We start from the raw sequence: 18,178 nt of genomic DNA on the forward strand, positions 1-18,178 counted from the left end.
ATGGAGGGCTCTTATGAAGACAGTAATGAACCTTCGGGTTCCATAAAATGCTGGGATATTCTCGAGGAGCTGCACAATTGGCGGCTCCTCAAGAAGGGTTCAGCTCCATAAATAAGTAAGTAAATTAAATTCTCTCCTGTTAAGATTTTCCTCAGTTTCATGTTCATATCAATTAGTTCTGAAAGAAACCTTATATAGGGATATCATTGTATTTAAGATCTTCTATCACATGCTTGAAGATGTCTGAGTGATAATTTGATGCTGAATATGGTTGTAACTTTCATACTATGTGGATCTACTCTAATTAGTTGGCTGCATTAACTTTACATGCAGGTGTGCAAACCTACTGAGTGATTCAAGATTTGTGGTGAGGAAAGGAGCAGGTGGAAGTGGTGGTTATGAGATGTTACTGCTTGTGTCTATACATACAGTATATGCAGTAATTTTTCTTGGAATGCAGTGTAAACAGTACCTTGGAGCAAATATTCTTCAAATGAAAAACTAAAACAAGACCCACTATTCACACTGAAAGTCATAATTTTTATAGAAAAAAAATTCAAGTGGAAATGTGAAGTACCTAACTGAAAGTACAATAAAATATGCTGCAGCAGCTACTGGAAGATCTGAATCCACTATCTGCAAAATAAGAAAAGCCAATATGCCAAGCTGTAGTGGAGTAAAACTGAGTCACTTGGCAAGAGATGTGAGCTCACTTATAGAAAGAATTGAACTTTATGGCTGATTTGTGTGTAATAAAGCAAACAGTTCATAGTTTTACACTAGAAAAGGAGCTCTGACAATGAAAAATGTTTTGGTGACCTTGAAAGCAGAGAATCTTGAGAGGTGAATGAAAATGGTTGGTTTCCAATTAAAAAAAACGAAAGAAAAATAGGTTATTCTTAATGGAAAGGAATTATACTGTAAGACAGAGGGCAAACTTAGAATTATAAAGAAAAACAATGTACTGGGTGTGAAGTAGAAACCTGCTGTGTACTTGGATGCTGACATATACACTTAGTAAGTGTTTGCAAGAAGGTATGATGATCTAATGATGAATGACAGTGCTGGTCATCACCGATAACTGTAGATGCTGGTTCTGAAAACAGGTTCCTGGAACATTCCTGATTTTTAAGTCAAAGATAAAAGGCAGCAACCACCATAACAAAATGAACTTAAAAATTTTTTGAACTAAATTGAGAAACAGCTTTACTGTAACCATCCATTGGAATCTGTTCGATAAAGCCCCATATCACTCTACCCAAACTGTTAAACTTCCAACTTGGCAACGGGAAGAGGTGACATTCAGGAATGGCTTCAGAGGAATATCATAAATTTGCTAGAGGGGATGACAAGAAATGGACTCAACTTGTCTGAACTCGCCATTTTCAGATTAGTACCTGTTGGAACAGTCACATTTATGAACTTTATATAAATTGTCATCATGCTGAGAGGTTGCATTATCTGTTGATGTATGGAGAATAAAATATAAATCTTAAGAAATTGTAATAAATCTTATTTATTTTGTGTAAAGGGACCTTTCTAAGGTACATCTTCCTTGTGCCTGTTCATCATGGGATTCATTCCCTCGTCCTTTATCTTGAAAGCTCATACTGCAATATGCGAACTGTGAATACAACTTCACTTCTTCACAACTTGAATTACGTCTTCATCATGCATGACATGATGTAAACCCACTCGCTGTGGTGAGTATTTGGTACTTGTTCCCTGCAAAAAGAAATAAAATACAAAATTTACTATGGTACAAAGCTTTAATTTTAATATATATGTTGAGAATTGAATATTGTAACATGTTTGGAATCCAGAAGAGTCACTTCTAAGGAAACACTAGAACAGACCATTGCATACTGAATTAACATTCCTGTGCAGCAACTGTCAGTACTGGTGAGCCGGCACAATGCATCACATAAATATATAATTTACCACTTCTGTGTCAAACAGTTGTTAAGATTCAAACTGTTTTAAGGCTAAAGTATTTCATTTATCAAAAATGAGAAAAGAAATTTGTGCAGAACCTTCATCAGAACTGTTGGACCCAATCTGCTTGAAAATAATAATGATAAATTATGTGACTTGAGTCCTCCAGGATGACCCAGAAACAAAACAGCAATTGGTGAGACTGAACATAGCATTAATGTCAAAATCACGCTGATGTGCTTTTCTGATATCATCATTCCTTTTTAGCATACTGGTACCTGCTGTATTATCATAGATTTACAGATATTTTGATCATAAAAATAGCCATGATCTATCTAATTCAGTATAGTCATCAAAGGAACTGAGCATGTGTAGAAAAACTATGACATGACAGTGCCATGTTATCCACTAATGTGATAAAAGTTAGATGTGTACATACAGGATAATTATTAAAATTAAATAACTTTTTGATTTAATGTTCCTTAGAATTTAAGTCAGGAAGCACTCAGCATTCCAAAACCTTCAACAGAAATTAAAAATAAACATAAATTCTGAAATATCTGTTTACCATACTATAATGTAAAACTGTTGTATTTTATCAACATGCATATTTAAAACAACACTTTGAATGTCAATAAAGGTAAATATAATATTTTGAAATTATCCTGAATTGTTGTGATTCAAGAAGAGTACTGTTTCCTGGGATGTGACACCATGTAGTCTGGTAGAAGTTTACCAACATGTCTGAAGATTGTACTGCCTCGATCTTCTGGGTTGAAGAATGAGTCATTTAAAACGCAGCAAGCAGAGTAAATGCAATATGTTCCTGTAAAACACTGGTAAACTTCTACCAGACTATGTGATGTCACATCCCAGAAGCTAATACTATTCATAGTCACATCCATGACAACCTCAAATTTCACACTGTTGATTTGTCTTCGTTCATAACTTACCCATACGAGGGCATATTTAAATGCTGCTGCAAGTGTGCGATGGATGGCGTGACACACGTGTTCCACTGTTACACCACGACGTAAGATGAGACTATCTTCAAAGTCTGGGGGCTGACCTGGTTTCTTTGTATATACTCTAATGAGAGAGAGGTATTCCCACAGCTGCTCCAACAAGTAGTCCAAGTTCAACTTCATGTTGCAGCTACGAACAGACAATAACAGCTGTAGAGGCACTCCTCATTATATGCAAGTTTGAAAAACTTGATTTCATTTTAATACAATCAACTCATTTACAATGATTTCAATTAGCTACACTTGCTTTAACGCAAACTGCTTGCTGACCAATCATGAGAGGTGAGAAATAGGGGAGTAGACTGCTGTGTGGGTTTGTGGCATACAAATGCTAGGGGAGAAGAGAAAATATTGTGACATGTATATCCATTGTTAGGTAACGGCTCGGTAAACACATCTCGGCAAGACACATGCAATAATAGGACATCCATTGCTAGGCAACATAGCAGTAAACATGCCTCCTTAATGTACACGCTGTGTTTTCCATGCGGTCCGTGCCGAGGGGTTATACAGGGACAAAGAAGGTCGCTTAGAGAGTGAGGAGATTACCCCGTGTGGAGGCGGGGTCGAATACCTCCACCGTGACCCTGCAAGTCGTAGGAGGCGACGAAAAGGGAAGTCTCAATTCTGAGACAGTAAAATATGGTCGAGAGTCCCAAGGGACTCGGACCTGAGTAAGACTGCACTGGCAAGGGCCAGCAGCATATACAAAAGATAGACCCGTCCTCTCATCAGAGAAGGCGCCCCACAGAAACAAGACTGTAACTGTCAAACAGTAATAATTAATATCTGGTCATGAGCCCCAAATGGGGCTCAATACCAAGACTTACTGACTGACCGTCAGTCGCAATGTGACTTTGACTTTGGCTTAGAGAGTAGCTGAAGAGTAGTTGAGTCAAGTCTTTGGAACTGGCAGCTGACTTGGGCTGTGACAAGAAGACTTCACATGTGATTTGAAGTGCCAGTGAAACTGTGATAAATCGGTAGCCAGGAGACAATCAGCAAAGACTGAGAATCCTAGTGCATGTCCAGCGGTGAACTGGAAAGTGTGTAGAACAGCAAGAGCACTGTATTGCCTGTAGTCCTGAATTGTGTAAATGTATATGATGCAATAAATCCAATCCAAAACCCTTTGTAAGTACTGCAAACACCCCTACACATGACAATATGATTAATTTATGAGATTTTCCTCTGTAATTTTCTCTGGAACACAACTACTGCATAAATCATGGCATACCTGTAATCCTTGTTAGCATATTGTGAATTTATACCATAAGTAGGTGACTGCCTGGTGCAGTGTCCTCAGTGGGTTTTGTGTAAAGCTGGTGTTGTGTACATGTTAAAATTAATTTCACTCATCAACAGTGAGCATTTGTGGAGACCCTGAAGACAATATGCATCAAAATCCAATCAACAGCTCTTGAAATGAAACATGGAGGAAAATAGATGGAACAGTCTCCTCTATCTGCAGTGCACTTCACACACTTTGTGCAAGGAACACAGAGAAAGTTTAGTGCTTATAAATTCTAACACTGGTTGGAACTTAATTCGTTTCATCTGTTATGCAGTACATCCAGACAGAAAACAACCTATGACTGTGAGAAGTTAAATCTCCAAATCTAAATACCATTTACTCATACAAACAAGGTCAACAGAAAACCCCACTTAATATTGCTTACCTTACTACTACACTATTTGGTTGACGAGCAATTCTGTCCACTTCTTCTATTGATATTTGGTCAATCTTGTTGTAAACATAAAGGCACGGGAGGTAAACACGATTCGCAGAAATCACATCAATCAATTCATCGGCAGTGCAGTCTTCACGGAACAAAACCTTATGGCAAAAGATATCTATTAAATACCACAAAACATACACATGAATTTACTGAAATAAATACATATATACATACATCAGGCATACACTTGCTCTGTTGGAAAATATAAAGATAGATCCTGTTGGTCTAGGTAACACTGGAAAACAATTACACATGGTTGCAACAAACTGTTCATGAATTTCTGTCCATGTGAGCATATTTTACTGCATACTAAATTTACAGTAGTTCCCTTCTGTTGACATACACAGCTCTGCTTGTGGCAATACCACTGCTAGATGCACTCCTGGAGGTCTTCAGCAACCTCGTTAATTTCTGGTGTCATAGCCTCTTTCACCTCTTCTGATGACTTGAACCTGCATCCCTCCAAGAGGGCTTTCTTTCTTAGGAACACATGGTAGGACCGGATCAGACAGTACAGAGGTTACGAACACGCAGTGATGTCACTGTCAGATACTCCTATATCAGCTGATGCATTGTCATGATGGAGCAGCCAGTTTCTAGATTGCCACTAGTTACAGTGTTTACACTAATCACCTTCTCACAGACTGTGAAGAATGTCTCTGTACACAGTCTTACTGACAGTGTGACTTTCTGTAACTAACTTGTGGCAGAAAATGCTCTGGCTATCAAAGACCATTTTCAATATCACTTTCCCTTATAAGCAGCTCATGTCCTGAGTTATGAGGGAGAGTTCCAGTACTGGACTGGACACTTGGTTTCTGAATCAAAAGGCAAATTTTTAAGAACATCTTACAAACTTGATAAATGAAATGTAATGCCACTCATTCATTTTAGTTATATACTCTTGAGATACCGATAGAATGATTAAATAAAAGTAATAAAGGTAAAGTTGTCCCTGTGCTTAACTAATTAAGCACTATGCCATGAAGGTGTATGGGGCAGTGGAGGTTTACATCGACATTTTCTTGATCTTGGCATTGGTTGGTGGTGAGTGGTCCCAGTTGCTTTACCCCCAGGGAAAGTGCATCTGGTACCCATGACATCATGGTAAAAATAACAAACCAAATAGGTTCTGGTCCTTTTCATATTCTCTGTACACTCACCAAGTACACATGACAAAATGAATCTTCATATCCAATCCTTCCTCATGTAGCTGCACATTCTCAGATATTAAGAATGACACAGTTACTATGTTGTTCAGTGACTGTTGCAAATATTCATGCACTTTTTTATTCCACACATAAAAGGAACACACAATAAAAGTTTTAATGTTCTAATACAGGGCATGAATAGAAGTGAGTTGTCCCTGTGTTGCACTACCATACCCCAACAGTTCACGGAATGAATGAATGTATAAGGGGTGGGCCTTCTTGGCCCTTGCACTGTGACCACAGTGATCTATTGTGCCTCCCCTTCTGATTATCCCCTCAACAATCCTGCACTTCGAATGAAGCGTAGGATTTTGTACATGGGGACGTTGAAATAGTCACTTGGTTCCATAAAATACTGACCCAAGCGATGCAATCTTAAATAAGCTAAGGCCTCACATTCGCACAGGATATGTGTGGCTGTTTCAGTTTCTTCTTGACACCGCTCACAAGTTGGACTATTACCTAGTCCCAGTTTAGGCCACACCACAGTTCATGCAGTTAGTCACTGGCTTCCCACTGCGGTGGCCCGGGTTTGATCCTGGGTCTGGTCAAGTGGGATTTGTGGTGGACAAAGTGGCACTGGGACAGGTTTTCTCCGAGTACTTCGGCTTCCCTTGCCAATCTTCATTCCACCAATTGCTCCACAATCACCCTCACCTATCATCTGGGGCTGGTACAATAGGCCAGATGTGGCCACAGTACAAAGGACTTCATCCCACCCCATTTGTAATAAAAAATTAATAATAACAGTCCCAGTTTGAAGAGGTGTCCTTTGAGGTGACAGTGTCCTGTAGGTAGTCCTACCACCCACCGTAGCTGGTTCCTGTTTAACTTCAACAGTTCCTTCGCACTTTTAGTAGAGGGTCCTTGTATGAGTCCCTTTGCTTGCCTGAGTCCAGTTACGGATCCCCAGTATTTCTTGTGATTCATATTTGTCCAGTCCCTGATTGCCTTTCTGGCACCTCCTATAGAGATGCCACAGGCTGGTCCAGGTCCTATGAACGGATGTTCAGTTCCAGTCTTGGCCAACTGATCTTCTATTTCGTTTCCAGCAATACCCTCATGCCACGGCACCCATATCAGTTGTACCCTGCCAGTTCCATGAGAGTTTGGTGACAATCCCAGACCAATTTTGAGTTGACCTGGTGTTTGTCAAGTGCTTTAAGTGCAGCTTGGCTGTCAGATAGAATGTAGATGTTCCTATTTCTGTAGTTCCTATCTAGATTCTCCATAATACATGCCTTAATGTCATATACTTCTGCCTGGAATACTGTCATGTACTGCCCAAGGCTGAAACTAAGTTTCTGCCTCATGCTATAGCAGAACACACCAGCTCCAGTGCCCTTATTTATCTTGGAACCATCTGTATACCAGATTGGTCCCCCTTCTCTATCGGGCCGAAACCCGTGTTCCCACTCGCTCCTGTCAGGAAATCTGACTGTGAAGGGTTTTTCATATACATGTCTCAGTATCATTTTGTCAGACCCCATTTGTAATATGGGTTCTTTTTTCATGTCCTGAGTTATGTATGCATGTCCAAAATTACTGGATTTGGGTTTCCACTGATCACTGCACTGGAGATGGTAGGTTCCTGACCTGGCCTCTGCCTCCAACTGTTGATGCAGTGGGGGGAGTCCAAGGAGTGTCTCCAGTGCAGCTGTTGGAGATGTTCGAATTGCTCTTGTGATACCCAAGCAAGCCAACCTTTGCAATTTTCTAAGTTCTGCCTTGCTTGTCTTGAGTTTAACGCTGGGCCACCATACTGTGGTGCCATATGTAATTATGGATCTTACAACCGCAGTGTATATCCAATGCACAATGTGTGGCTGCAGTCCCCAAGTTTTACCACACATGCTTCTGCATGTCCAAAAAGCCTCATGGGCTTTACTGAAGACCTTGTCCAGCTGCTTTTTCCATGTCGGTCCCTTGTCTAATATTAGGCCAAGGTACCTGACATTGCTGGAGAGCTGGATCATCTTATTGAAGAGCATCAGTCTGAAGGTCTGAAGGTCTAGAGGTCAATCTCACCCTTTCCCCTAACATCCATTATTCAGTGGGGGCTGTGTGAGCCATGGAACCACTCTAATAGGGTGTGAAAGGCAAATCCTAACAACTATACCAGAAATCAATGTTTGGTCATCCATATATATCACTTCAGTGAAGAGGCTTGAAGTATGAGTAAACATTAATAACTGCATATAGCACTGTCTCAAACAGTTCACAGCTCTTTAGCTGGTCAAGAAATCTGCTGCCTCCATGAAACTAAAAAGTTCATTGTCATGTTTACGGAAACCCACCACTGGATCCTATGTTAAGCCTGCTGAGTACCTTCATCCCATATTTCTGGAACATCAATTTTTTAACTCAAGATTACTGTCATCTGGGATGCAACACCGTGTAGATGGTATTTTTTTATTTTGGTGTGATGTGATCTATGAAAAAATACTGCTCACAGTTCTTAAAATATGTTCTATAAGCATGCCTGTGGCTTGGAAAATTATAGTTGTCATGGAAATTCCTATTTCTTTGTGTGTACATTTGTTATTCAATACCAGATTAGTAACAAGTCCACTGATTTTCTTAAAAACTTGTATATAAAATAAACAGTATAAAACTCACTTCAGCATTGAAGATCTTGTATTCATGAAGAATCATTTGCACCAGCTTTTCATCCACTTGACTCAGAGGACATGTTGAATTGAAAGACAGACCACCACCTTTCTTCACCTAATTACAAACATTAATCATATTAATTTGACTCAAATTCAGAAATAGTATGATGTGAAATATTTCTGATGAGACTATGTAGAACAAAGCTCCTAAAATGGAAAATCTTCCTAGGATGAAAATGCAACCCACTCCTACTTCTCAGTGTGTGAAATTTCATTTTGCAGATTATCTGTGCATATATATTTTTATTCTAGTTTTTTATTACAAGGTTTATGGCATCATAACCTTGTGTACACAGGCATCTGTGGTTCATATATTTTCTTTGTTTCTTATCAGCCTGTTTCATGGCGATCTTCATATTCTACACCAATTTGTATGAGGATACAGTGAATTAGGAAGGGAAGATTAAGATTAAAAATTGTATACAGTTTGTAAAAATCAACACTCCAACCAGTACTCATAACATTTGAAAATGCTGCACTAAGCCCCCTTCAAAAAAATAATGTAGGTATGGCAATATTTATTTTCTTTTGAAGTGGTTATCATGAAGACATGAAAATACTGAATAATAATTTAATACTCCTGAAGGCTTTAGCATCATCTTAACCCTTTGCAGTCCTATTTAAATACTGCTGTGGTTCTCTGCTTGTTTTATTTGAATTCCACTGATCAATTTAAATGCGGCTACTATTATGAACTGGTTTGTTTTGCTTTATAACTTGCAACAAATTGAAGGAGCATTGCTAAGTGTGATGAAAATATGGTCTGCAAAGGCCACGGTTCCTATTGCTTGAACACTGACTATGTGCCATATTCTTACGGACTGTACTGCTGTTGCTAGTGACACATGTAGTGAATGGTGCCACTGTGTTTACTTTTGCTCTTTGGAGATCAAAATCAAACCAAATTCTTTGTTCAGAACTTCAGCAACGTCTAAACATCTCATATTACATGCAGATGTATGAAGTATAAGCATTTGATGTCATAATCTTGGAGCTCTGTTTCCTTTTGAGATGATGTTCCTAAGTTAAAATGAGGAATGCCTGATAACAGGATGATTTAACATGCCTGTCATTGGCAGATTGCTCCATGCATAAAGAATAATAATAAAAGAACAGAATTTCCTACTGGGAAGATGGTATATTTTTCTGTAACTTTATCAGATACAGAATATTTCTATTAGCTACATTCCCAGCAGTACTTCTTCACTGTGTATATCAAAACACTTGTTAGGGTGTTGGACACGTGTCATCATAAAAAGATGTTTTCTGTTGGAGCAAACTGCATAATCCTTTATGAGTTTCCCACCATGTGCCTGAATTAGACACAGTTTGCCATCCACAAAGTCTTCTGTGTCTCTTCAACTTGGTCTCGCCCTCTTTTTGGATCATTATTTTTTTCCGAACATTTCCTACCAATATTTCAATCACTTTCTTATGGAACTTCAGGTGAGACAATGTTGGAAGTTTTGCTGACTGGCGGTTCATGTTGTACAAGATTTCTTGCAAACATATCTGTTAGTTTCAGCAGCTATTTCTTCAAACAAAGTTGCAATAAAAATAACATAAAAATTCATGTAAAGAAACATGCATTTCTCCATTTCAAGGTGGTATATAATCAGACGATGCACAAAATAGTTCTCATATAGAAATCATGGTCATTTTTATCCCAGAGCCCAGTTTTCATTTTCGCCATCTTTGTTGTTGTAACCACCACTATGAACATAACCACCACCAATATTTGCACTTGCCTGGCCATCATCAGAATTACTACAACTATCACACATATCAGGCCCACATATTTAAACATCAGGGTCAACATGATCAAATACATCAATGTATGAATCCTGACTGAATTCACTGTAAGAATCGGAGTCATCATGTGACTGTTCACGGATATGCATGCTGTCCAATGCACACCCACTGCAAAATGCCACTGGGATATAACTACAAAAAAAAATATATGCAGACCCTTCAAAAAATGTATAAAATTCATAAAAGTATTACAACAAACCCTCTAGGTTGGGGGTCGGGCATGATGCTAAAAACCTCAAACAAAACAAAACAAAACAAACTCCATGGCCTGTAGACCACAAGTGAACTATATTAAACTAGCGACCGCTGCTTGTCGGTGAAGTTAGTGCCAACTTCTTGCGGATAGAGGGGGTCACACGGTCAGCACATTGGATCCCCACAGCTGTTAATCTCGGTTTTCTAGACTGGAGCTGCTATTTCCTTGAAATAGGTCCTCAATTATCCTCATGAGGTTGAGTGGACCCCATTTCAGACCCACTACTTGTCAGAAAATATTCTAGCACCGGGAATCGAACCCAGGACCTCTGGATCTGTAGCCAGGAATTCTGACCGCTAGACCACAGAGGCAGTCAGCTAACAACCTCATCCTGTAAAAAGAATTTTGTTCAGAAACCTAACAACCAGCCTCGGGTCATCATGCGTGGGTCCATTCCTATGGCAGCACGCATTGGTTGTGGAGACTGGTTGTAGAGGAGACCAAGGCTCACCCAGGGTTGTAGCTCTGAGTGGTAGGTAGGTATGTATTACAACAAAGAAGTTTGTTAACACGACTGCAAAAACAGGCTTAAACGACACATTGATACTGTTTTCCTCCCTCAGATAGCCTCCAGATTGGCTATAACACTCATAAAATATGTGGCGGACTGAGTCCAACACAGGACCAGAACACAGAAATTAAAGTGGTGGACTCAGTCCAATGTAGGGCCACAAAGGGTTAAGTAACACACTGAAGATTTTTCATACTTTCTTAACCTCTTGTAGTCACAATAGAACATTAATTGTGAGCTACTCTTCACAAGCAAACTCAATGGACAATGGACAATGGACAATGGACAACATAATTCTGGGTAAGAATGTTGCACCAGTGAACCAAGATTATGTCAGTATTCTACTAAATCTCCCATTTCACTTGAACTGTAAGACCCACAAATCATTCATTTATTCCTTCAGTCATTCATTCAATCCACTTTCCAAGTAATATATGCGAGCTAAACCATGAAAGAGCTGACCTTAAAGTAAATGTTCGGCTTCCTTTTGTTCAGACGAATGCCTACACTCTCAAGCTCCTTTTCCAATAATCCACGCTGGACATCTTGTTTTGTAGCATCCAGCATCATCAGCACTAGGTCTGCTGTGCGTGCTACTGCAATCACCTATGCAGTGTGTCATCAATAAATGTTCTGTTCATAAAAAGTTAAAGTAATACTACAGCTATTATAAATCTTAAATGAAAATATCTGTATAAATTTTCTAAGATTGTACTTGAATTTAAAAGTGTCAACAACTAAACACTCCATGTTTTGTCTCACATGTTCACACTACAAGATGGTTCAAGCTAAGTAATCATGGCTTTAGGAAATAGAATTCATAAATCAGACTATACATTAGTTTAAGTGAGAGGAGGTTGAAGAAAAATACATAATGAGGAGCTTCATAATTTGTATTCTTCACCATGTATAATTAGATTGATCAGGTCAAGGATGATGAGATGGGCAAGGTATGTAGATCATATGGGGGGGAGAAGAGGTATGCATGTAAGATTTTTATGGGAAAGCCAAAAGGGAAGAGGCCACTAGGAACACCCAGACATGGGTGGGAAGATAATATTAAAATGATATTAGAGAGATAGGATGGGGTGAAATGGACTGGACTGATCTGGCACAGAAAAGGAATTAATGGAGGGCTCTTGTGAACGTGGTAATGAACCTTTGGCTTCTATGAAATGTTGGAAAATCAAACTTGGCAACAAGCACATTCAACTCCCTTTGAAAGTTATCTTCAAATTTGTATGGTCCCACCAGCTGTAGCGCTAACAATTGTAACAAAAGTGGCCAACCCTTCAGACTTGGCCAGTTCCAAGAAGTTCCCATTTCACAGGCTGGGAAGCAAAAGAAATTAAGAGTTCCTTTGTGACGTCCAATCACAATGTCGTCCATCTGCAGGTGCATATCCCTATGGCCCATTTTTCTGTATGTGGAGTTCTTGGCGTTGTAGTGCCAAACGTTCTTCAGAGTCTCCACTTCAGCATTTGCATCATTGGGAGTTATATCCTTTGGCTCAAAGTAAACAAGCTCTGACAGTGTTCCCCCAATGTCTATCCCAAACCGCAGCATTGTAGGCTTGCTGTCTACTCAAAAGCCATTTTTCTTGCCCTTAGCAGCAGGCACTCTCTACTGATCCTTGCTACCACCTGCCATCATTCAGACTCAAAGGCAGTCCTTAGATCTGTGAGAGTCCATTAAGACACCCTGAAAACACAGGCAGCCACACAAACTCAGCCCTATACATCTGAATAGTCACTTGATACATACTGATCTTCAGTGAAATCAATCTATACTTATATGACATGCATCCTGATGTGAAAGTAACTTCACACCATCATTTCACATTAAATAATTATTTCTGGGTATAAACCACAACAACAAAATATTCAGTGTTATTCTTCTGCTACTGCAATTGAGTTATCAACAAATTTGATCCCTTCTAATAGTATAATCCCACTTCTGACATCGACTGTCTTTTGGTGGAGTGACTATAGATGCAGTTTGGATTGGTAATTGGATTTCCTGGACTCTTGGATAATGTGTGTGACTATACTTTACAGCTCACACACATGCACACTTGGTAGCAGCTTCCAACAGTGCGTATTCCCCTTCCTCTGGGTTCCTGAACTGCCCCCAACCTCCACTACCAGCTTCTAACAGCAACAGCTCACAATGACTGAACCGAAGCAGTTCTGCTTATAACATGTTGGCATGGATAACGCAGAAAACACCATTCCTCTGTTGCAGTCCAATTGTTGCTTAGCAATGGCATGACATATTCCATTGTTGTGTGAGCACCTATCGGCATGAACTGCGCAGAAAACTCCATTCCTCTGTTGTTGATGTTTACAGGCCACTGCCTAGTAATGGCCAGCTGTTGTGACTTCACAGTGCTTGCTTTGAGGGAATATGCCACAATGCAAAAGTCAACAACAATGAGAAATGTTGTCATCAAAGTTTGAAAGATACAACAGCTGGTACAAAATCCAAAGAAAATAGAAAGACACTGAATTTAACATGGTTCTCAGAAAACCATTGTCTTTCACTGATATGTTGTATGATCTGCAGCACGACTTGGAGCAATGGGAATGGAACAGCAAAAAATGCTGTTCATCTTCAATATGTGACACCAGTCACCACAAATCACACTGCGTGGAAATGATTTCCAACAGAGAGAATGTGGACATCAACTGTTGTTTCAACGACATTTTCTCTAAATTCAGTTACAATTTTGATAAGGCCAAAAATTTTTTACACTACATGCAGGTTCACTACGGCCCTGGGGTCGACTCAGCCTCTAACAGAAATGAGTACCAGTATTCTTGAAATATTCTTGGGGGTAAAGGGCGGCCGGCACATAGGGCTGACAACCTTGCCGCCATCTATAAGCCGATTGTCTAGAAAATGTGGGAACCTCAACATCTCACAACACTATTGGCCTTCACGGGCTGTTACAGGGATAGCTTTACTTTACTTTTTAAATGCGGGTTATTTACTAAATTAAAATGTACTAAACACAGCGACATAACACACTTTTTTATATTGGGCTTCAGCTGGAACCACAAGAAATGTTCACTAAATATAGGATTTCATTGTGTATATGTTTATACAACTTTTGGCTGGTTCATTTTTTATCAAAATGTTGGTGTTAAATGCATGAACGTATTTCTGCATGAAAAGGCCATGGGCTACTTACCTGTCTCCCTCTACCTTTGCCCTGAGAAGCCCCTTCAATAATACCCGGCAAATCCAGCAGCTGAATGTTGGCTCCCTTATATTCAATGACTCCTGGGATGCATGTGAGTGTTGTGAATTCATATGATGCTGCTTCACTTTCAGTTGCTGTCAAAGTACTGAGAAGAGTGGACTATAAGCAAAAGAGAGAATTTACAGCAGTTATATTAGTACAACTGGGAGCATATATACACATCCAGTGCCGGGCCATAGCTCAAGCAGTTAGTCACTGGCTTCCCACCGCGGTGGCCCGGGTTCGATCCCGGGTCTGATCAATTGGGATTTGTGGTGGACAAAGTGGCACTGGGGCAGGTTTTCTCCGAGTACTTCGGTTTCCCCTGCCAATCTTCATTCCACCTGCTCCACAATCACCCTCACCTATCACCTGGGGCTGGTACAATAGGCCAGAAGTGGCCACAGTACAAGGGACTTAGTCCCACCCCACTAGCAATAAAAAAAATACACATACAGGACCTTACACTATCTGTATTTATGTGAAAAGATGACTGTTTAACAGGATGTAAAGTATAAAACAGCAAGAACAAACAGAAAATGTGAAACATAATTCAGCACACTTGATATGAATAACTATCACTGTGTGTGATTTTTAAAAGTATTATTTTTTCAAACAAATGAAATGCCACCAATGCCATGAGAACCACAGATGAGCGGATTTTACAATACAGCACCTACAAACTTAAGCCTCTCTGGCACATACCAATATGACATCATCTACTGCCATATATCTTGCCAAATAACTTCACTATTTTATTTCCAGCTACTAGATTCAACACAAATATAAGACCTAAAGATAAATTATATTAAACTAAACTGACTTGTCATGTGGACACAGTTTTATTGAAAAAATACAAAAATATGTCTAAACATGAGAAAAAACTGTAATAATATAATATTTCTGAGCGTTTCCTTTTTGATGAAACTACTGGACCTCTCTAACGGACATCTCAGGTTAGGTTCCCTTTTACATGAAGACAGAAACAATACAAGTTTCTGAAATGCAACATTCTAAGAATATAATACTACAATCATAAATACATATATGGCCCAAGATATTAAAACTGACTTCAATAATATAAATGCATATCTGTTGGTAAACAGTGTAAACACATCAAAACATCCAACATCATTTGTAACTTTCTGTAGTTGACTGTATTTTATTCCTATTTGTCTCCAATCAGCTCCACTGCAAAGTCAGATTCAATAAGTGAGCTCAGGTACTTCAGGCACTTGTTATACATGTATGTACATGTGCGCGGGCCTGCCTGCATATTGTGACTATACAAATACACATCCACTATATTTAGCTACAAAGGTGTTTATTCTTATTCAAATACAAATACTGTATTACCTATTGCAGTAAGCTACAAAGTTTATGCTTGCTTAACAGCTGGGTGAGGTAGCACATGAGGTCAAGCCTGGCTGAATCTAATCATGGTTTTGGGATCTATGTGTTCAATGGCTTCACCGTTACACTTCAATACTCAGTGCACTCTCTTATATTCCCCTCCAGTCACCCACCTGTTCTGTTCACACAGATGTCGGTAATGATAAACTTCACTTATGACAAGTATTTAAGGCTGGTTGACATATGCAAGGGGTACTGGAGGGGAATACAACAGCAGGTGGGATGGGGAAAGTGCCAAATTCCATCACCCCTATGACATTCTTCCATGGCCTCAGTAGTTGCTAACCTTACAACCTATCAAAAGAGGTCTTCTATGGGGAGATAAAGCTAGACAACAAGCTGCCTCCTGTCCACTAACAAAAATAATTACCTTCCTATACAGTCAACCATAGAGAATAAAGAATTGCATGGCCAAACAGAACAGGTAATTTTTAACGTTTTTAAGTTTATAGAAAATGTAGCCAATGAGGGGACATATACAGTGGTTACTGAGCAGGCACATGAAGAATTGCTGAAGTTTCTCTTTGTTCTGTTGAGAAAAGTAAACAAGAAATGAAAAACACTGATGCTGGAGAAGGTAGCGCCTCCTTTCACACTCTGAATGAGAAATGTCAACAGTGCATAAAGCCAGTTCACATCATCAGTGATTTAACTGCAACAGTAATTAGGAGAAAACTGTATGACTCTTATAAGGTGCAGAAGCGAATATCAACTGCATTGGGTTTATGACTGAAATATGGGGAGAAAATAAATTAAAATTGACCTTGAAATTTTTTTTTTGTATTATACTGTCTTCATATGTTTCCTCTTTCCTCTGTTTACTCTTTTTTCAATACAAAATAAAATGTTAAAACCACAGTTATAAGCCTTCATAAAATTTCAAATGCCAAAAATTAAAAAATGATCAGTTAATGAAATTTTCAGTCATCATCATCCATATCTGAACCCAAGAGGTAAATTTTAGTATAAGGTGAAAAAATGGCCAGCTACCAAGTCCAAGTCACCTTGCGACTGACAGTCAGTCAGTCAGTAAGTCTTGGTGTCGATATTACTGTTTGGCATTTACGGTCTTATTTTTGTGGGGCGCCCTCTCTGACGAGAGGACGGGTCTGCCTTTTGTATATGCTGCTGGCCCTTGCCAGTGCAGTCTTTCTTGTGTCCAAGTCTCTTGGGACTCGTGACCATATTTTACTGTCTCAGATTTGAGACTTCCCTTTTCGTCGCCTCCTACGACTCGCAGGGTCATGGTGTCATTGTGTAAACATGTGTAAAAGACTGAGAAGAAATACTGGTAAAGAGATGACACTATGAAGCAACTGACCAAATAATAATTAATTGCATTGGACCTAATAGTAATGGTGAGTTTAATAATGATGAAGTAAATTTTGAAGAAGGCTGTCAAAAAGGTTTTTCCAGAGTGGAAGAAAAGCTATAATACAGTTCTTATGTTCAGTTAGTACACAATTATTTTTATTTTGTAACAGTAATATACACCCCATTATCAATGCATACATTTATTTAGTGTGATAAAAAATTAGGAGAAATGTGTTCGCATGCATTACCCATGTTTGTTGGACAAGGATAAAGGGATAAACTTTTCGAAACTGAGAGCACTGAATGCATCCATCCTACTAACATGATCCAGTGGTGGCCTCTTCTGAATGAATTAATGAACCTTCATGTTTCACACAGAAGGTGCAGAATTTCTTGAACAACTGTGTCACTATCAGCTTCTTAAAAACTATGTTCCCTTGACACATGCAGTTAACATTAACATTCAACCTGCCTAATTATTAATGTATCACAAAAATTAAATTTGCTGTTGATGTTTAAGCATGCACATTTGAACTCTTTTATCATGTTTGTTAATAATCAGAAAATGGTAACTTGGCAGATGAAGAAAGCTGATGCTATATTGCCATATTACATAGCAACATAACGTACCTTTCCAACAGACGGAAAACCAATTAAGGCAACACGGGCATCACCTGATTTCAAAACATCAAAACCCTCTCCTTTCTCAGACTTCTTTGGTGGTTCAAGTAGCTGTGATCTATACTTTGCAAGCTTGGCCTTTAGCAATCCAAGATGATATTCAGTAGCTGAAATACAAATGTTTAATAATTAGAAGTGTATTAATTGCACATGCTCTGAAAATAAAATTAGTACTTTCACAACTCTAACCTAAAATGCATCTCACCTTTATTTTTCTGGGTTCTCGCAATTTCTTTTTCTATCTCTGATATTTTCTCCAAAATGCCCATACTGAATTATGTGAGTGTGGTCTATGATCGCTACAGAAATAGTTCTTAAACATCCAAGGCTTGGGAATCAATTACCTACATGCCTCGCAACTCCTT

General features: G+C 39.0%; 1 protein-coding gene across 1 annotated transcript; it reads right to left on the reverse strand.

Moving 5' to 3' along the window:
- Positions 1-1,492: 1,492 nt before the first annotated feature.
- LOC111861528 (developmentally-regulated GTP-binding protein 2) lies at positions 1,493-18,178 on the reverse strand. Its single transcript, XM_023846183.1, has 8 exons — positions 18,019-18,178; positions 17,763-17,920; positions 14,355-14,525; positions 11,624-11,767; positions 8,530-8,637; positions 4,640-4,797; positions 2,889-3,090; positions 1,493-1,725 (listed from the first exon to the last, which is right to left on the reverse strand). Exons 1-8 carry the CDS (start codon positions 18,080-18,082, stop codon positions 1,639-1,641), a joined length of 1,092 nt encoding a protein of 363 aa, XP_023701951.1. The 5' UTR covers positions 18,083-18,178; the 3' UTR covers positions 1,493-1,638.

Source organism: Cryptotermes secundus, unplaced genomic scaffold, assembly GCF_002891405.2.
Source record: "Cryptotermes secundus unplaced genomic scaffold, Csec_1.0 scaffold1059, whole genome shotgun sequence".
Classification (NCBI taxonomy): domain Eukaryota; kingdom Metazoa; phylum Arthropoda; class Insecta; order Blattodea; family Kalotermitidae; genus Cryptotermes; species Cryptotermes secundus.

What these genes read in the sequence shown, in the direction of transcription:
- LOC111861528 (XM_023846183.1), bottom strand. Translation starts at nt 18,082, where the DNA reads ATGGGCATTTTGGAGAAAATATCAGAGATAGAAAAAGAAATTGCGAGA. An exon ending in GTTTTCCGTCTGTTGGAAAG is followed by an intron (nt 14,526 to 17,762) that starts GTACGTTATGTT and finishes TTTTGCTTATAG; the next exon opens with TCCACTCTTCTCAGTACTTT. An exon ending in CCAAATAGTGTAGTAGTAAG is followed by an intron (nt 3,091 to 4,639) that starts GTAAGCAATATT and finishes GTCTGTTCGTAG; the next exon opens with CTGCAACATGAAGTTGAACT.